Below are 21,391 nucleotides of genomic sequence, written 5' to 3' on the forward strand. Positions count from 1 at the left end.
GTTGATATAATATTATATTAATCACAGAGGTCTTTAGAGACGGGTGGTGATTTTATGAATTTGACTTAGTGCAAATGTAACGTGGACTGCCTTGATCACCCACTGACACCGCACACAAGCACCGTCGTCGTGGAGAGAGAAAGTGAGAGAGGAGGATTTCCGGTTTCTCCAACCAATCAGCTGATTCCACATGCGGACACTGAACACCGCATTCGACGCACGCGAGAGCTGCAGCGGACAAACGCGATTGGTGCCGACGAGAGCGCTGGTGATTCCGCAACACAGGCAGAGCAGAGCGGGCGAAAGGAGCCGAGCTGCAACACAGCCACATGTTTAAGCCGTCTATTTGGACAGAATTACTCTGGAATTAGCCGTTTTAAAAAGAAGAGGAAGATATTGAAAACACCAAATTGAGACTGCGGTGTTGGTATGAATTATTCGCTCAGGGTCTCACAGGAAACCTAGCGGAGCACAACCGGCGAATTCAAGCGGAGCCGAAGGAGACCAACTGTTAGCTAGCGTTAGCCTGTTAGCTATCCGTTAGCTCAGGAGCCGCTATTCTGTCCACTCTCGCCAGGCACCTGCTGCCCCGTGCTGTAGCCAGTAAGTCGGTAACACTCAACGCCGTTGGGTCCCGCTCTCATATTGTCAAGTATTTTTGTCTAAAGTCCCGGGGTGACACTACAGGAGGGGAGAACCGTGACCGGTTGACGTTGGGACCGACACAGGCGAAACAAGCGCTGTCCTCAAGTGGCCGTTCACCATGGACAACGCACACACAAAGACGGTTGAAGAAGTTTACAGCTTTTTTAACGTGAACGAAAGCACAGGTCTGAGTTCAGAGCTAGTGAAGAAACAGCGGGAACGATATGGACCAAACGGTAAGGAGCTGCTTAACGCCGGTTTGTTACAAAACAAGTAGCCATACTGTCCCGTTGTCATGTATGGCCCATGGCTTCCGATTAGTAACGGGCGACATGGTGAACAAAAAGGAAGGCTGTTGACGTCACGATCTGTATGTTGAAACACTGACAAGCATCAGCAGTGTGACTCACCCTGTAAACGACACATCATCTTCTGTTTTATTATGTATGTGTGTGATATTGCATCACTGCTGCCACAGCAATTTGCTTTTGTTGTGTGTCAAGTGCTGACATTTGATTAACTGCTTGTCCATCTCTTTTATGTCTGCGCTCTGAATCGGGTGATCTGCAGAGTTGCCAGCTGAGGAAGGTAAGTGGATTATGTTTATTATCTCACATTAATAGTTTTCAATGGAAGGGAGACATTGAAATTCACGTTTTGTTTTGTTTTTTAGGTAAATCCCTTTGGGAACTTGTGATTGAACAGTTTGAAGATTTGCTCGTGAGGATCCTTTTACTTGCTGCCTGCATATCCTTTGTAAGTATAACACACATTTTATTGTTACCTGTACAGGTGGTTTGCGCTGTGTTCGTTTAATCAGTATGGACCAGATAACGCTCTCTTAGTCAACCAAATTCAACCGCTCCTGTTTGACTTTCACATTTGTGTTCAGGGCTACGTTATCGAGATTAGTAGATGTAGAAGTCTGTGAACAGGTTGAGTCACTTGCGGTAAAAGGATACCTGCAACACTCAACTCAAGATAAAGCTGAAGATTGGGTGATTTGGCGTTAGAGTATTGAGAGAGTTAATTCACGTTGCAATCTTAAATACAAGAGCCTGCTTCATGTTCTCCAGCACAGAATATTCAGTGTTTAGGACGATATAACATACTAAAACATGGCATGCTGCCAGTTGCACAGTGTCTGTGTTCATCTCTATCACCATCTTCACCCTTTTAGTGATGAGTTCAGTGGGTTCTTTTTATTTTCTCAGCACAGCTCTGTCATCCTACAAAGTGTATATAGAGCTTTTAATGATTGATTCAGCGCGGATCACAGTTCAGCAAGAATGCAGTTCAAAGTGGAGAAGAAAGGCGCCCAGAATCTGTCTGGTGACACAACCCAGATGACCATTTTTTTTGTGATTCTGTCTCAAGGTATTACGTCAACTATGCTTTTGCTCTTAAAGTAAATCATAACTCAATGTAGTCTCTTTGAGCCTGTTTTTTCTTCGAGACTATGTTAACACAAAACTAGTCAAGAACCCCATCTTTAAAAAGAAATACTGGCATGTTGTTAATCTGGGAACAGATCGCTATGTCACTTCATGATGTTAAAGGATGAAAGCAATGGATACTTGAGATATCTATACATCTCTTTGACTCTGATGATTGAATTTCTTGGTGTTAAATGCCACCACACTCTCCAGTTTTTGTGTTGTCATCATGATTACAGCATGACAATTACATACACTTACAGGCATTACTTGTGATGCTTGTGTTGTTTTCACCAGCAAGTAGCAGCCCTGAATGTAGTTTCTGTGTGACACAATGGCAGGGTAACCATCCTGTGGCACTGCTTCTACTACGATTGGCCGTCTGCCTACTGGCTGAGAGTATCATCAGTCACCAAGGCATGGCGATGACAGCCAGCTATGGTTACAAATCTTATAAATCACCAGCTGTAGTACGCAGCTCGCTCTCAATCACAGGAGCACATGCAGACACATTTACATTTATTTCAGCATGACAATATTTAGACTACAAAGTTATATACAAAGTGCAGTTTGTTTTTTGTTACACACTTAGAATTGAATTTGACGTTTGATTGGCCATGCTTAAATGGGTTGGGGTTGAAAATTGAGGGGGGGCCATTGGCATTGCGTTTGACACGCTTCACTCCTGGCACAGATTCTAAAAGAGGAGAAAGCGGTTACTACACTCTCAGTCTCTCTCCCATGGCTTTCTCACACATTTGGCCCAGTTTCTGCAACACTGGCAGAACACTGGCTTGGTATTTATTATGAATTATTAAATGATTATTAGATACTTCACATCATTGTGCCAGATATGTAAAAGTCAAAGTGGGGTTCTGGCACAATTGCAGCTGCTAGGATGGTGCGTGGAAAAGACACTGGGAGGAAATCCCCCAAACTGACCTCATAGTTACCATCATCCAGTGAGTTAGCAGAAAGGCCTCATGACAAAAATATATTTTAAAAATACTTGCACACTTTAATCAGAGTCACACTGGTGTGGTTATCCTGCTAGCTAGAGTATTTATCTCTGGTTGATCTTGTCGGGTGCAGCTTGCGTTATCCCATCAGGACTTCAATGGTTTGAGTCTCTCACTCTTCAGTATTGATTGTTATCTGTAGTGTTTTTAATGATTGTTAATGTCCTTCTCTTTGTTTCGTGTGTAGGTGCTGGCCTGGTTTGAAGAGGGAGAAGAAACCGTTACAGCCTTTGTGGAGCCTTTTGTTATCCTGCTTATTCTCATAGCAAATGCCATTGTAGGAGTCTGGCAGGTAAGCACATTACATTTACAAGTCCACCTAAGTGTGAGTTATTAAAAGCTTTGATTAAGAAGTAACTTTGCTCAGGAGTGTTTGTCCTCATCTTATAAATAGGAGTGATGGCAAATGGAGTGTCACTTGATGCTGGAAAAATGAGGAGCAGTGGAATTTTGCTTCGTGACTTTGCTTTGCTAGTTGTTCCTCATAGCTATCTTATTATGTTATGATAATAGCTCAATGGCTGGAGCAAAAGAAACTGAAGACACAGCTCCAAAACTTAAAAGTCTATACTAAAAAGCATGATATAGTCGAATAAAGAGATTTTGTCGTCCACTTTGATAGCTGGCTTCACATGTGTATTGGAATGTACACGCTGAATAGGAGTCTTACTAAAGGAGGACACTGATGCCATAGAAAGAATCATGGAATGGGACAGTTTATAATACGTTTTGTTATTGAGAAAGACAGAAATGAAATACCACATTTCCCTATCAGGCCAAGGATACTACACACATCCTGTTGGACCCTCAGTCGAAAAACACACCAATCTAATACACTTCTTCTTATCTCGGTGTCACACTGGACACCTGGTCTGCCCCACTTCCTCCAAACTTGATATATTCTAGTCCTCATTCCTTAATCTGCCCTTTCAGCGAAACCCAACTCTTACCCTTTGACTAAACAAGGCAAGATATAATCTTCAAGATTGAAACAAGGCAACAAATGCAATTGTTTTTAAATGGCACCCGTGAGGAGGTATTTTTATGCCTTTATGTTTATATGTGCCTGCCAAGTGTTGGCCGTCCCCCAGGATTTATGGTATCAGTTCCTTTGGGAAGCAGTATTGATTTGGCTACATACACCTTAATTATAGGCAGGAAGCAATGGCAGAAACACCGGCAGATGGAGGCACTCATCTGGACACGCAGAAAATCTAATTATCCTTTTTTTCCCCCACTGACACCATTTTTGATCAAATTCAGAGTTGGCCAGAAAACTGCATCTTACCCTGGAGCTGTGGATAATAGTGTTAGATTAAAGCAGCCCAAACAGTTCAGGGCAGATTTAGTAAAACACCTGTCAAGCTAATCGATCAAATTATTGAATCACATATTTAAGCAGCCACATATCAATTACCTGAACTGTGTATAACCTCGCATTAGGTAATACCTACTTTTAGATGTTTTCTGTTGTTTGATGTATCCCTGTTTGTCTCTGTTTTGGGCTTTAAAGTTTATGTAAGAATAACTGAACAGAACAAACAACATCCCTGAGATTTTTCACTGGATTCTTACTTGTTTTGTGCACAGATTAGCTATCTTACTAAAACAAAGACCTTACATGCCCCACACAGATTCATAGATATCTGGGGAAGAAGTAGGGGAACATCTGAATTATAATCGCTGGGTCATATCTACAGATGAGATAATGTCTCCCCTGAAGTCAGCCTGGAGTATCAGTGGCTGTACGTCTTGTTGCTCTTTTCATATTGTGTGTCAAGTGTGTTTTTGCTGGTGCAAGTGTCTTCTGGGATAAAAGCCTAATAAACTTAATTGGAGAACAGTCCCCACGATTGTAAATCACACCACAGTATACCTGTTTTAAAGAAGACACCTAGCAGGTTGGGTGGGTCTCTGCTGGATTGTCTTGTAAATGAAATGCTTGTCGAAGGTCCTGCTGAGGCTTGTGTAAGTAGGGACTTGTTACAGTAAGTGGCTACTTGTTTGAATTTGTTTATCTAAACAAAGCCTCTGTGAATGATGTAGAGGTGGAGGGAGGAGTCTGCATCTGCTGGTTTTCCTGTTGTTATTGATATGGCCTCATCTGTTAAGAGTCAACGATAAATGTTTTGGGTGCTTTTTGAAGCTTCCTTTAAGTTGTAAACTCTACTGGCAGCCATTTTAATGGCTGTGTGTCCCTGTTGCTATTCCCAACAAAAGACCTTAATGTCCTGGGGTTGTGTGCCCTGTCTTGCCATGTCTCATTGAGTGCTGCCTGCCTGCCAGCCAGGCTGGGAGCTGCCACTAAAACTGTCCAGTCTGAGAGCAATCTGTCAGACAAGGTAAAGTCAGCACCAACAGAAAAGTGCAAGTGAAGAATGATCAGGAAGGAACTGAGCAGAAAGGGAACGTTTGGGGAAAGTGAAGGAAGAAAGTCATTGTAGTCTTGGAGTTATGGTATTTGCACATATACTGTATTCTAGTACAGAAGAGCCCCATTGTGAAGGTAACCAAGGTGTATTGTTTCACATCTGAAAGGAAGAATGTGACTGAGGAAAGAGCTTTCTTTCCATTTTTGTCCAGCCTTTTACAACATGTTCCTGTGTCTACTTAATTCTGCGCCGCTGCCTATCCTGACCACTGATCATGTGCACTTAGTTTATTTTTTTCTTCGTCACTTTGCTTATGTAAAGATTAGATACTCATCAGTCCATTTTGAATAACAGTGCTCTAACCGAAGCAGCATATCTGAGACATCACTTTGTTTCTTCTGTTACATCCAGTTCCCAATAAATGCTCTGCATTTGTATGAAATGGGCTTGTTTAAACTTATTTTTTTCTCCTACTTCTATTCTTCAGGAGCGAAATGCAGAAAATGCCATCGAGGCACTTAAGGAGTATGAGCCAGAAATGGGGAAGGTGTATCGCCAGGACAGGAAAAGTGTCCAGAGAATCAAGGCCAGGGACATTGTGCCTGGGGACATTGTGGAGGTGGCAGGTAAGGGCAAAAGTATTAAACTTTGTTTCTGCTTGACGCAGTGTCCCAAGTGTGAGTGTGCGTATATGACAGTGCAAGCTCAAGGACTTCAGTCATACACAACTCAGCTTTACACACATTCTTAAGTAGCTGCAGATCTCTGAGTGGTTGTATCTACAAAAGCAAAATCTAACAAAGGGACACTATCTTGCGTCTTGCGTCACTTCCACATTTTGAGCCTAAGTGGCCACTGCATGTGCAGGGCTTTTTATTTCAAGATGCACATGTTGGAAGGTAGATTGGCTGCACAGATATGCCTGTACAAACATCTGCATGACCCTTTATTGAAAGACCACATGGGCAGTCTTGCATGATCTGGCTTTAAATTTACAGAAAGAAATAAACGTCACACCGGGAAAGGAAGAGGCAGTTTGTCGGAGAGCTTAGAAGAACATTAGTGACTGCTTTGTCAAATCCCAAAAAGGGCTCAAGGAAAGAAGAGGGGACCCAGGTGTAAACAGAATGTTCCCATTTGTTTGTCCACCCCCTGGCATTTTTGTGAATCCTACAACGGAGAAAGTGCTTAGCATAAAAGCTTCTGTGTGTGCTCATAGTTCGTAGCATAAACTAAGCTTTAGGCATGCACTCAGACAAGATGCATTCAAATACTCTTCGCTGAATGTTCACACTTGCTTGTAAGTTATTATGAAAGAAGGCAAATAGGTCAACAACAAAAATCAGCTGGAGAAGTCACATTTCAAAGATAATTAATTTACTTCCAGAATCTGTCCTTTTGCTATTTGTTCTTGACCTTTAAATCCAAAGTCAGAGGAATAAAGATAGTCTTTGTTTCAAAATAAAGATCATTTGTGTGTTGGCCACAGCGTTAAGCGTGGTATAATCTCACATAGCAAAAGTGAATCTCCACTAACACAGAAGCACATAATGTTTCTGTTGATTGGTCGATATTACAACCCCAGTTCCAAAAAAATTTGGGATGCTGTGTAAAACGTAAATTAAAACAGAATGCAAAGATCTGCAAATCCCTTGTTACCTATATTCAGTTTATTAAGGTATAAAGAGAAGATATTTAATGTTCAAGTTGATAAACTTAATTGTTTCTTGTAATTATACACTCAATCTGAATTTGTTGCCTGCAACATGTTTCAAAAGAGTTGTAACAACATGTTTAGCACTATGTGACATGACCCTTTCTCTTAAAAACACTCAATAAGGGTTTGGGAACTGAGGGCACTAATTGTTGAAGTATTTTGCGCTTCATAATATGCCACACATTTTCAGTTGGAGACAGGTCTGGACTGCAGACAAGTCAGTCTAGTACCTGCACTCTTTTTCTACGAAGCCATACTGTTGTAACATGTGCAGAATGTGTGGGGGCATCCCTGCTGGTAGCATGTTGCTCCAAAACCTGTATCAACCTTTCAGCATTAATGGTGCCTTCACAGATGAGCAAGTTGCCTGTGCCATTGGCACTAGCACCTCCCCATAGCATTACAAATACTGGCTTTTCAACTTTGCACTGGTCACAATCTGGGCTGTCCTTTTCCCATTTAGCCCAGAGGACACTATGTTCAGATATCCAAAAACAAATGTGGGCTTGTCAGACCACAGAACACTTTGCTTTCCCTAGCAGGAAGTGGAAAAGTGGTGAACCTCACACCAGTCTTGCTTTGAGCCTTTCAGGAACACCCCTTTTTATACCCAGTCATGATACCAATGAACCTGTTTCCCTGTTAGATTTTCAAAACAGGTGGTTTTTGAGCATTCAGCAACTTTCCTACTGTTTTGTTGCCCCTGTCCCAACTTTTTTTAAATGTGGTGGCAGCATCAAATTCAGCATCAGTGTATATTTACAACAAAACACCAAAGTTTCTCAGTTAAAACATGAATGTCTTGTCTTTGAACTGTTTTCAATTAAATACGGGTTGAAAGGGATTTGCAAATCATTGCATTCTGTTTTCATTTACTTTTCACACAGACTCCCAAGTTTTTTGGAATTGGGGTTGTAGTATCTGTCCTGTTAAGTTGATTGTGAATGGGAAACTCAACCACTTTTTAAATTCCTGTTTAATGTTACAACTTCTGCAGCAGAGATTTTTCTCTGATCAAGCTCGGCCTGTTTTCAGATGATTAGGCAAATATATTCCAGTTGTTTAATCTGATAAGTCAGTGACGTGCAGCACATCTACGTGGTACTGGTGTTCTTTATCTAAGAAATAAAGAGGTGATGAAGCGATTGCTGTAATTCAACACACAGATACTAGCGGTGACGGTAAGAGATGTACGGATAAAATCGGTCATCAGCTCTGTAAACATTATCAACAGTATTATGACGTACGCTTTACACAGTTTGAAACACACACACACAGCTGATCCCTCATCCTGTTCATCCCCCCTGACAATTTCAGAATAATGGAAGCACCGAGTAAGTAAAGCAGTTATGCAATACAAAAGCAGAGGCCCAATCCGTTCCCTAGCATCTTCTTTTCTTGGCTAACCTCAACTTGAACAGGGCCACATATGTTTATGCCGTTTACGTCACTGCTCCTCGTCTCTCGTTTTCTGTGTTTTCTTACTGATCAGTCTTTTCTCAGAGGACCTCGCTGTCTTTTATCTTTGTTTGTCTTTGTTTCTATTCTGTCTGTGTTTTCTGTTAATTATGTAGCTTTACATAAAAGACATCTTTGTCACAGAGCAAAGGTTGGTGGGGTAGAGTTAAAGAAATGTTTTATTTACTGTGTTTTTAATCCTATCAGAAGCTGAAAGAAAGGGTTGTGGATGTACTTAGTGGTTCACTCTTTCAGAGTCAAAGCTGTGATCCACTCTGTGGCCCAAATTTACTTAATTACCATTTCAATCTAACTTGAGTGAGATAATATGATCTTGTTAATTCTCTCACTGACTTGGCTTTTAGAACTCAAGTGCAGGATTGATTTGTTCATCTTGGATGAAGTTATCTTTTATAATCATACACTCATTTTCCTTTTTTTTAATGAAGACTTGAGGCATCAAGCTGTAATCTGCATTTATGTAATTGTCTGGCATGGCATCATGGCCTTTTTTACTGCAGCTGCGGCACAACTAGGGAAATGTCCATGTGAAATTACACTGTGCCTGCATTTAACAAGTGACAGTGAATATATGAAAAACAGATTCCAGGAACTCTTGTTTGCTAAAAAGTGTTGCAGACAACTATGGAACAAATGACAATGACTGATAAACCACTCTTAAACAAGAGAAACGATTATGACCAGTTTGAGTATTGAAAGTGACAGCTGTGCTCTGGTTACAAGTTACAAAACCTCAGTGTCCATATAGTGTTCACAGTATTACAACGGAAACTTAAGTGAAGCACCACAAACTCCTGTGCAGTAATGATAGACCAAAATATAATGACTAATAATAATCTCATTCAGTTGAAGAGGCCTGCCTGACACGACAAAGGATTTATTGTGGCATGATAATACATTGCAGCATCATTCAAGTATTGAGTCATACTTAATTATCCTGTTGAATAAACTAATGCAAGCACTGTTAGCTTAAGTAAAAACAAATGTAAAGCGCTAAACAATTAACTTACGCATGGGGAAAATAGGAAATATTTTGTTTTTTGTGGCCACTATTCTCTCCTTATCTTGTTTGTATCCAACAGAAGAAGAAGATCTAAGCAGTGACTGCTGTACATTGTCTTATGTTATAAATCGAGCAGAGCCACTGTCTGTGGGGCTGCAACTCTCATATTAAGAGTTATGTACTTTATGGAACCTGCTAACTTTAATGTTGTAGTAGGACAGTAGCTTGATCAAACAAGCGGGGCTGCATGCTTCATATACACAGTTACTGCCACCATGTGATTTACAGTCAGTGACAGCAAGCTGTTCACATAAATATGGTCCTAAATCTGACACATGGGCCTCTGAGGTCACATAAGTAATGAGGGTGGAGATGATTAAAGGGACAGTCCTCTCGCAAAGTTGATTTGTTGTATTATATACAGAGTTATCTGGTCTATGATGATGCATCTACTCATGGACGAGAGGCTTGTGCTCACACAGCGGGAGATGCAAATATTAATGGCGTTCTCGTCAGCGTAGTTGTAACGTAAGACATATCTATGGTGCCAGGTGGGCTCACAATAGATGCATGCTTCCGTCTGTGCAATGATATGATGAGGGGATGTGGTAGAAAGAAAATAGTTCCTATATGAAACTGCTCACAACAAGGTCTCTGGATAATCTTGACTAACTGAGTCATGATTTATGGAAAGAGACATTTTGCACCACCAGTCAAGCGCCGTCTAGTTCCATTGAATTTGAGAGAAGACAGACATCTCCACAGCCAATATCTCCAACATTCGGCAACAATGTAGATTAATAAATAGCATTAGAGGTGAGAGGAAAAATACGTACTTTTGATTTTAGGCTGAACTGTCCCTTTATTTGTTTAAGTTGTACAGTGTCCACAGAAACTGTCTTAGTTTACTTAACCCAAGAGCTCTTTCTGCACATGTTTGTGTTACCAGCGGCAGGGAAACCAAGTAGTCGACCAGTGAATCGCAGCATGATGGTTGATGATTTATAAGTATAATGCCGGGCTGGAAAGTGTCTTGTCAGACCAGGCATATGGTTTGTATCCAATGAGTACTTTTAGATCAAGAGCTGCGATGATTTTGCCATCACACGCTTAAACGCTCCGTCAGAGCAATTATTGTGAAGTGGTTAGTGGACCTCTGTGTGCCAATTGTATGCATTACTAATGTTATGTGTGTTCCCTTTGTTGATAATATGCTTTTTCATTTCTGTCTTTGGATACACAGTAAGGGTTGTTCCCTGTTCTTGTCTCCCAGTCACACATATACTCCTTTCATGTAAAGATCTGCTGTCTCAACTGTCCAGAGGACACATGCATTCTTGTCTTATAGGCTCGCTATGATTTTCCTCTGAAACATGTTTTTCCTACAATGTTTGCTGACTTTTCACAGCTCAGTGTTTTGGCTGTGTTGCGCAAACAGTTTGTTTTGCTGCAGTATGATGTGAGTATCATTGGCCACAGTTTTTGTCTGTCTTTCTGGGCACAGCATCAAGTGACACACCTGTCCCCTTATGCATCAGTGGCATAGCTCTGAGCTGCCAGTTTAATGGGAAAGGATGCAGCCAGGGCTGTGACAGTATGGTTTTTCTTGTCACGGTGAAAAAGCAACATAGCCCTGTGGTTTAGCTGTTTACCCCCATCGCTCCCTGCTGCCACCCACTGCTGCTGCCCCCACGAAAAATGACGGTCTTATGTATCACAGGACGACAGTGACAGAGTGACAGTGATTAGAACTGCTCTGACGTGGGTTGAATGCGCATCGACAGGTCCACATTACATATAGCTATGAACGCTTTGGGTAGGGTCAAGCCCGAAACGAGTTCAGGCAGGGAATCAAAGCTCTACGTTCGCAGTCAGGTTTAGGCAGTAAAACGACTTGGTTAGGTTTAGGAAAAGATTGTGGTCGATGCAGTCATGCTATTCGACTTGAGTGAGCAGCGGCTCTCATGACTAATAACTCAATGCTGACTTTTAGCTTCACACGTGATATGAACACTGGCCTCTGGGGTCAAAGTCCTCGGCCTGTTGGACCCACCCACCCTCAGCTGACTTTCTCACACTCTATGCTATGTTTGTTGCTCTGACTGTCTGACGATGTTGCAGATGGCTTTACATTTGACATTGATGAAAGCCTGTTGCATCTCAAACAGATGCTAAAGGGTGCATTTTGCATCCGTATCTGACGCAGAAGGCCACTGCCCAAGCAGCGTTCTTTAAAGCCTTGGGACTGAGACCAGACTGTCTTAGTATTCCTGGTTATCTTCAGCTATAGCATCAGTTTCTGGCTTGTGTTTCCTGCATCATATTGACTCTCTGTCCCTCAGTTGAGCCATTTGTTCACTGTTTTGTCTCCTGTGTATGGCAAGGTTTCATTAAAAACTCCTAAGTCAGTCTGCTGTTTTTTTATTACTGCCGGCAATCTATTGAGGCATCAGTGACAGTTCTTTGCTTCCTTGCTGCCTCTCTGGTTGCCTTTGTTTTACCGTGCAATGCTTCTTTTGGACAAGGGGTTTTTGGTCTGTTGCCAGAGTGATGACCTTGACCCTTGCAGCAACAACATCCTGTGCATAAGTAATAAAAAAGTGCCCTTCCCACTCCTTCCCACTTTCTTTCTCTCCCCTTGATTCATTCCTTTTGGCTGCATGTAACTGTGTTTTACATGTGAGACTGATCACCTCTGTTCTCGTGGCTTGTGATTTTGCCTTAACCACAGTGTTAGGGCAATGTTATAGTTGTCCTGCCCTGGGGAGGAGGTGACGGCAAGACAGGATGTAATGTTTAGAAAGGGTACAGATTCAATTTGATAAATAATTTGTGCTCCAGATGGCCACATGGCCAGATTTCCTCTTGTGTTTGAGAGTGTAGGATAGTCTGTCTATTGTCATCACCCAAGCTATTTGTCTCTACCCGTCCTCTGCAGACTGTTTCAGTTGTCCATGCTCTTTGCTTTTCTCCCTTGGCCAGGTAATTGCTTCAGTATTAGAACACAGAAATTATATATAGTATCATGTGTGTCTGTGTATGTTTGATCTTATAATTTTTCCATTCATAAACTGAGTGAAAGAGTTCCTTGAGAGCTGGAGGACATCATGAAAGGTCCCAGAAGGCTGCAGACTACGTGCTAGCACATCAGGGACCCCCAGTCACTGCTGGAGAAAACATACAACCCCCTTAGGACCTTTAAAGTTTCACTGAACCCCCCATGATGAACAGTTGGATACTGTGTACTCTCCACTGTAACTGAACCTTTTCTCAGATTCATTTTCAAGAGTCAAGGTCATACTATGAGCCGCATGGGGAAGGGGTATCGATCATGTTGAGTAGAACGAAGGAAAGGTGGTGATATTGACCCTGAATGGGGATTGAAGTCTACTTGGGTCTCTTCAGGCTGATGGGGTGCTATCACTTTAAATGTATGCAGACTGATACTCGTCCCTCACTCTAGGGAACAGCCCAAACAGATTAAACCCTTTGTTCACATGGGCAGAAGAAAGGTCCTTATCCCGGAGGCTGTCCACTCTTTCCCAGGAAAATAAGAGCAAAAGCAAACTTGATGTGAGATGAAAGGGAAGATAATGTCACTCTTAAGTTGAGACAGCTGCAAGTTTGGGGTCACTGCAGCAAATTTCTAAAAATAACTAGTCAATATGTGCAAAATGACTTGTACTGTAGCAACATTGATAAACAGTAACAGTAATTTCAGAGGCTGATAATTGTAGCTTATTAATCTACTTATTATTGACTAATGCATGATTTGCTCCTTGAAATGTAATAGGGTCATTATTCTCAGGATAAATGGGCTTCTCATGATGGTGAACACACTATTTGGGGGAATTAAGATTATGAAAATAAGCCATGTTTGTTATTGAAAAGGGTTTAATTTAAAAGGCCTTAATAATTAATAGATCCTATAATGTCTTCTCACTGCCAGACTATTCTCAGTGCCTGTGAAAGTGGGCTATTCTACTTGCTGTGACCTTATTCCCAGTATACACCAGTGAGTGGCAAATGAGAGGGAGTTTTTCTAATTAGTGAGATTTCGTAGGAACCTTCCCAGAGGATTTTGAGTCTTTAATATTTCCATCAAGTTAACTTGCTCGTCTCCTTTATGTCCTCGCTCATGCTATGCTTGGTCATCTCCTAGTTTGAAGGCAAGAAGGTTATGATGAAGTGCCTTTGACAGCCTCTAGTCAAGTGGACGACCAAATTTGGTAGTGGAGCTAGCGTAGTCCGAGAGCATTATCACTCAGCATGAATTCAGCATCACTACGTTACAGTGCATTTACAGTAATAACACTGATTTATGAATTGGTATAGTTTAGACAAGATGTGAGACAATACAGTGATGTTTTGTCTCGTGTTTCTTATTTCTTGAGTAGAATCTCCCCATTTCAGTCTCTGTAGAAGTTGCTCAAATCTGTCAGACACTCATGAGAATTGTGGGAATGAATGAACAGTTTGTACCAAAGATCACGTCACACTCTTTCTATTTCAGCTCATGTGACGTGGAGCGGGTTCTCCTTGCTTAAAACAGGAGTTTTTATCATCCCCCCCCTCCCCCAAATCCAGCAGCACATGTTTGCAACTGATCAAAATAGTTTTCCCATTTTTGGCCGTGTGTTTTGCAGGACTCATCTAATCCCCCCCTTCCCTTCCTCCCCCCCACCCCCTCTCTAACTCTCTAGTCAGAAGGGCACTGCAGAGGCCCAAGGGTTGGTTTACATGTCTGTCACCACTCTCCACTGTCCACAAGTGGATCTCTTAAAGAGCCTCTGGGTCATTGTTTTATATTGCTTTTACCTTCAGCCTTTCAAGCTGTGTGATGTCTTTCTGTAAGCTGACAGTAATATTTCACTTTGGTGCAACAGTGGCATTTTCTATTGTGCTTTAGAATTTCATTAAAACGTCAGACATCGATTTTGGGTGCCATGGGGACCCTTGGCCCTTAGTCCTACTGTAACAGTACAGTATTAAACAAACATAATAGTTCTACCACCTTACTGTTATGTACAGATTCCTTCTAATAATATCTTCCCAGGTTTTATTTTTTCATCTTTCACCATCGATCTGACCTTTCAAAAGATAATATATTGCTTGTTTGTATTTCCAGTCCCATCCCAGACAAGGGATTTATAATGGAAAACTTAAAGTACGTGTTTCTTTAATCAAACCACAGAGCTGAAAGGTTCATTATCAGCACTTTTTATCTGCCCATATTTGACCCAAGCTGCATGTGAAATCACACAGACGAGTAAAAATCGTTTGATACCCTTTTAAGCAAAGCTAATAAACGTCCGTGACTTTAATGGTACTTATCTGCTTTCTGCGGAGGAAACACTTGTTTGGAATTTGGTGTATATTTACATTTTACATTTGTTTTAATGGGGATTGCTAAAGCCATGTGTTAGTGGAAAGAATGAGCAGCAATCTATTTGCGTCCTGTGCAGGAGATGAGAGGAACATTAACAATTTTGAATGCATGACTTTCCCGCAGCCTCTCTCCAACAAATAACTTGACTTTGATTATTTTATCACTCCCAAGGAGCATGGGTTGGGATAACACAGCAGTTAATTTCATTTCCAACAGTGTCTCTGTGTGGTGATTTTTGTTTGTTTATCGCACTCATCTTAATGTTTTTGTCTTTTCGTGATAACACGTTCTTTTTTTTAGAGGTGCCTTTTTACATGCAGGACATTTACATGGCTGGGTAAAGTGTTTGATCAAATCCAAACATCACTCATCTGCTTTTATTGCTTGTATTGTACAAAGTACCCATCCACCTGTATGCGTGCCATTTACAGATGCTTTTAAATTGTAAAGAGGTACTTAAGTGTCTCCTGTGCTTTGTTGTTTCTGTCCACAGTTGGTGATAAAGTGCCTGCAGACATCAGGCTGACTTCTATCAAGTCGACAACACTGAGGGTAGACCAATCAATTCTCACAGGTAAAAACATTTCTTAATTGTTTAGACCCTATTTGTTTGTTCTTTTTTTTTTGTCTCTGTGCCCTCACCCATTACATGATTATTATTTGAAGTTTATTTCATTTATATAGCACTTTAAAAAGCCGAAGAGGTTGTGCGCCAGAGTGTTTCAACATAGTTTAAACCCAGTGAATCAGATAAAAATAGAAAAATGATGAAACACAAATAAAAGCCGGAGACTAAAAAAAGGGTCTTATGGTGCATCTTAATAGCATCAACAGACTTGGCCTGTCTAATGGCCTCTGGCAGACTATTTTATAGCTGAGGGGCCACTACAGACAAAAGTCCTGTCCCTGGCTCTTTTTTTGGCTCTTCTGGAACGGGGCACAGCCAGCATGCCACGGTGGGTGAATGTGAGGGGTCTGGTGGTGCTGGAAGGGGTGAGAAGTTCTAAGATATGTCCAAGATGCATAGTAGGAAAGGGCAGTTTTTCCCAGGTTTTAACAGACCTGGGGAAAGCTGCATTCTCCTACAGTGCACCTTGGACATTTAACAATGTTCAAAAAGATCTAAAATTAGAAACATTTAAATTCATTGATGAAATTAAGGACACCATAAAGAATGTGGTGATGGAGACATGTGCTTGTTTTTCTTGAGAGGCCACTATGTTTGAATAGTTGTTGTTTTATTGTGGATTTTTGTGTTATATGTTGTATTTGTTGCATTTAAAATGTGTTCTGATTGGCTGCTACCTTGGCCAGGTCTCTCTTGTAAAAGAGATTTTCATCTCAATTGGACTTCCTGGTTAAATAAAAATATTATGAGACCATGAGGGATTTGTAGAGAGGTTTATCCTAAAATAATTGGGGAGGCAATGGAAGGATGCAAGGAAAGAAGTGATGTGGTCTTGTTTCTTGGGCATCGTTCATAACCGGGCAGCAGTGTTTTAGATTAATTGTAAACGGGAAATGGTTGCCTGAGAAATGCCTAAGAAGAGGGAGTTACAGTTGTCTAGCAAGATGATGTTAGTGCACGAATGACTCTTTCTACATCAGAGGATGATACGTATAAACATTTTGTATGTGTACTGTATAGCTTACATCTGAATATATATATATATATATATATATATATACATGCATGCATTACATGTGCATATTTCTTAGCTTGCCTCAGCAACAGACTCAGTTCTTGTGATCAACACAGACACAGCAAGAATAAGCAATTTCCTCTTGGTTTTGACGCACATGCCCTCATTATACTCTGTTGTCATGGCTGCTCAGTCACTGCTAAAACAAAAAGAAGTGAGTGTGATGTGGATGAGAAGAAAAGTAAATGGATGAATCTGTGGATAGATAATAGGGACAGCAGTGTTGACGTAAAAGATTAGAAGGCTAGAATATCGAGGGATGGATAGTGCACGAGAGAAGAGGTTTACATGAATCAAGTCCTTAAGTCGTTTGTCTTTCCCCGCTGCCTTAATTGGTAGCAAATTCCGTGGGATATTTTAGTGTTTCAGCTATTTTCTCCTCTCTCCCCTTCCCCATTCATGGCCATACCGCTTGTCAAACGCTCCTTGCCTTACTCTAATCAGAACGGTGCAGACCGTGCACAGTTGATTACACGCACAGACACACACGGTGCAAGCACACATCAGATATGGGGTTTGAAAGGCAGTGGCATTGCAGTGTTTGATAATTGTCAGGCCTGCTCAGTCAGCTGCAAAGCCTCTTCCACATATATCTGCCCAAAGTGTCAACCAAGCCTCCCTTTTCTCTGCTGTGTAGAAACTTTCTCCCTGTTTCCCTCTCTCATATCATTTGTTTCCGCTTCCCGCAGGAGAGTCTGTGTCTGTGATCAAACACACTGACCCTGTGCCTGACCCGCGGGCTGTCAACCAGGACAAGAAGAACATGCTCTTTTCTGTGAGTGACTCACACGCTGATTTCAGTCGTCTGTTCAGTATTATTTTACATTTTTTGTTTTTGCATCTGACGACACCTATAAAAGCAGCAGTCCTCTGCTGTCATCCTCCTACTCATTCCCTCTATTGTTTTTTATCCCACCATCCCTCTTCACTTCCATTTTCTTTTTTGAGAGTGACAGCACTTTTGGAAAATATTGAATTATCCATTTATAGCTTTCCTTTTTCTGTCTCGTCCATGCAAGAGAACATACAATAACAGTGCATGTCGGAACAGCTGGTGTCCATTAATCTACAAAAGACACTGTCACATGTGCTCCCATGGCAGTTTACACTGTTTCTAAAATATGTTGAGGAACACAGTGCATTGACGTCCTGCATGTTGACACTTGCTGCATATTGAACCTCCTCTGTGTCTCTGTGACACCTCTCGTAATAGTTGTTAAACTAGTTTTACCCCTATGGCCAGAAGCCTAATGTGTAATATGTTTTGTTTTTTGCTAACTGCTTTCCACGTCTGCCTGACAGGGCACCAACATTGCAGCTGGTAAGGCTGTTGGCGTGGTGGTGGCCACAGGTGGTAATACAGAGATTGGCAAAATCCGAGATGAGATGGCATCGACAGAGCAGGAGCGCACGCCACTGCAGCAGAAACTGGATGAGTTCGGACAGCAGCTATCCAAGGTAATTTGTTAAAGTATTTCTCACACTGGGTACAAAATGTTGATTAAACAACCTCAACATGTATAATGTTGATTCCAGTTATGGTTATCTGTTAATGACCTTTACGTGTAATCTAATGTTGTATAACCCAAGGTCATTACACTGATCTGCATCGCTGTGTGGATCATCAATATCGGACATTTCAATGACCCCGTCCACGGAGGCTCCTGGATCCGAGGTGCTGTCTACTACTTCAAGATCGCCGTGGCTCTGGCAGTTGCTGCTATCCCTGAGGGTAAGCTGGAGAGCTACACACGTGCAGCGTTGCCCTTGACATGCTTCTTGCTCTGAGAGCTTCCAGTGCTGTGCCATTATTCAGACTGCATGAGCAGTTGGTAGGAAAAGCCTACTTTATGGGGTGTTTTTCAATATGTCATGATACAGGGACAGGCGAGATAGCATTTTGCTCACTTGAGTAAATAAATTAATATAAATGGATGTTTCCCTTTTTCCCTCTGACCCCTCATCTCCCTCGCTGTGTGTTTTAATCCTCTCTTCCTCTGTGGTTCTGTTGCTATTTCTCTTCAGGTCTTCCTGCTGTCATCACTACTTGCCTGGCTTTAGGAACACGGCGCATGGCCAAGAAGAATGCCATTGTCCGCAGTTTGCCATCTGTGGAGACCCTTGGCTGTACATCTGTCATCTGCTCTGACAAGACCGGCACGCTCACCACCAATCAGATGTCTGTGTGCAGGGTAAGAGAAGAAGGGACAGAAGCAGTGAAACCTCAGAAAACGCTTGATTGTGTTGGGATTTGCATTTTTTTTTTTTTGATAAATCTGATATTAACACACATCATGATCTAGATACAGAGCAGAATTGCATTTTAATTTCAGGGATTTCTGATGGGGCTAACCTAGCCAGCTAGTTTTGGCAATCATAAGGTGTTTTTGGAGTCCCTGAGAGGACTTGCCCACTGGCGAACTACTTGCCTCCAAGGGCTTTTTCTTCTGTTTGCATTCCCACCACTATAGGACCGCTGAAGTCACGAAGAAGTTAAACTCGTGTTGTTTTTCCAACCGTCGCATGTATACTCAGTAAAGCCTCGGCTTCACTGTTGGGCCATTTGTCTATTTTGTTACTTTTTTTTTTGTTTTGTTTTGTCTGCTGTTTACACAGCTAATGGATTTTTAAAAATGGCAGTCGCTGGTGCTGCATTGGCTTTGTATGATCACAGTGTTCTTACCATGTTCAGACCAATAACTGTACACTTCTGTCACTTATAGTTTTTCTTGTCCTGGGATAAAACATATAAAAGTCCCTTCAAATGGCGCTCAAAGAAATACGATTCTAGTTCTTGCAGTGCGGACGCAACAAAAAGGGGGGTTTTAGTACTATGAAAAAGTTCCTCTGGTCCGAAAACGCCTAGACTGTGGTGTAACCCGACAGGAATCTGCTGTTAGAGTAAGATGTTGAACAAGATTTCACAGCTTGTCATTATCTCTTATCTTGACTAATGTTCTAACAACAATTGAAGTTAAAGGAGAAGTCAGGTATTTTGCACTTTGAGCCCCATTTCTGGGTTGTTTATGATGAAATAGAGTGGCTAAGACCAAAATAGTGACGATTGCTCATTTTCAGAGAATTTGGCCTTCCCCTGCCTGGCTTAACACTGCTGCCTATGGCCATGTGTGAGCCTGTCCCTAAAACCACCCTAAACGTTAGTTTTCAAAGCGTGATCAGTGGTTAGTGGTGTTCGTTGATGTTTTGATATAAAAGTCGTAGCAAACTCTGGTTTCCGTGATGATTTATTAATTGTACCTGACTGTTAGTACTTTCTAAATAGAATGTTAATCTCATTTATTGGTGTAAGGATTTATATTCATTTGATTGAACTGGGAATCAGAAGTCCTATATTTACTCAGGTTCCTGTATTTACCCCACAGGCTATTTGTTAGCATTGTTGAAAGCAGTCATTTAAAGTCAGCTCATTAACTGTCAACTGCCAGCTCAGTTCACTTAAAATGATGTTGACATTGTTAGCATAGCCAACAATATTTACATGGTTTCATAGTAACCAGTGTGACTATGCAAATAGTTTTGTACTTAATAATGTCAACAAGTGAGAGTGTCAGACTCGGCTTCTAACTAGTTCACATTGTATAATTATAACAAAAGTCTTGTATGATCAATTACCAGACAAAAATAATTGACCATTATGACAAGACTGAGGATTCTGACAAAAACTGTTCATCATAACCATTCATGCAGCCTTGTCTACATGTGTCAGTGATGTATTGACTTCATCAGATCACTTGGCCACAGTCATCCCATAATTACTCCATGCTAAGGAATAGCAGGTAAAACACCCACCAGCAAAGCGTGATAAATGAGCACTCAGTGACAGGACATGCTCAATGTGTCTTACCGGATGACTTGATTGAGAGTTAATTGCAGATAGAGCGAGCGAGTGAAACGAGTGTTCTTCTTGTACCTCAGAATAGCATCGCATCAGGGAAAATATTTAAGTGGCACACCATAATAATTAAACAGAAGACGCAGTGGACCCTGTGGAGTTGAAGCTGTCAGTGATTAAATTGAGTTTTCCATCTCTTATAAAGCTCTTTTCCCTGACCTCATTTTTCAGTACCAAAATTCTCTTGAAACAACAATTACTATTCAAGTTGTTCAGAGGTATGACATTCACTCTGATGGCCCTTGATGGCTGTCTATATCCTCCACAGGGCAGCCATACTGTGACACCGTCTGCAGTGTATAGGAACGGGAAGAAAAATGGCAGAAAATTCCAAAAATAAGTCGAATTTTAAAACAGCTGCCATACATGGAGAGAGCAAGTTCTGGCCATGCTCCAGATAACTGAGAACTTTTGAAGTGTAAACTTCTCACTGAGGAATAAAGCAAGACTTATGACCTTTTGCTGACAGCAGGGATTTTTATAGAATGAAGCACTGCTGACTTTGAATGGCTAATAACGGATAATGAAGGACTTAGCTGTACACAGGTGTATGTATTTATCTTTCCATCCCCTCTGAGCATGAACAGCTTCAGGCTATATGAACTATTACCTATTTAGTGCCTATTTTAGTCGTACAAAGTGTGTATAGTGTTGCTTCACAGCTCATTTTTTGACATTGTACGTCTCCCCTCTGCTCCATCCCTCCATCTTTCTT

General features: G+C 41.4%; 1 protein-coding gene across 1 annotated transcript in view; it reads left to right on the forward strand.

Annotated features, from left to right (window-relative positions):
- The first annotated feature begins 223 nt into the window (after nt 1-223).
- Nucleotides 224-21,391, forward strand: part of atp2a2b (ATPase sarcoplasmic/endoplasmic reticulum Ca2+ transporting 2b) — a 28,493-nt gene continuing 7,325 nt past the window's right edge. The window contains exons 1-10 of the mRNA XM_050053567.1: nt 224-881; nt 1,216-1,233; nt 1,319-1,401; nt 3,288-3,392; nt 5,960-6,098; nt 15,554-15,634; nt 17,453-17,538; nt 18,066-18,221; nt 18,354-18,495; nt 18,789-18,955. Of these exons, the coding sequence (XP_049909524.1) occupies nt 764-881; nt 1,216-1,233; nt 1,319-1,401; nt 3,288-3,392; nt 5,960-6,098; nt 15,554-15,634; nt 17,453-17,538; nt 18,066-18,221; nt 18,354-18,495; nt 18,789-18,955 (1,095 nt within the window). The 5' untranslated portion in view covers nt 224-763. The remainder of the gene's footprint in view (nt 882-1,215; nt 1,234-1,318; nt 1,402-3,287; nt 3,393-5,959; nt 6,099-15,553; nt 15,635-17,452; nt 17,539-18,065; nt 18,222-18,353; nt 18,496-18,788; nt 18,956-21,391) is intronic.

This window comes from Epinephelus moara, chromosome 9, assembly GCF_006386435.1.
Source record: "Epinephelus moara isolate mb chromosome 9, YSFRI_EMoa_1.0, whole genome shotgun sequence".
Taxonomy (NCBI): Eukaryota; Metazoa; Chordata; class Actinopteri; order Perciformes; family Serranidae; genus Epinephelus; species Epinephelus moara.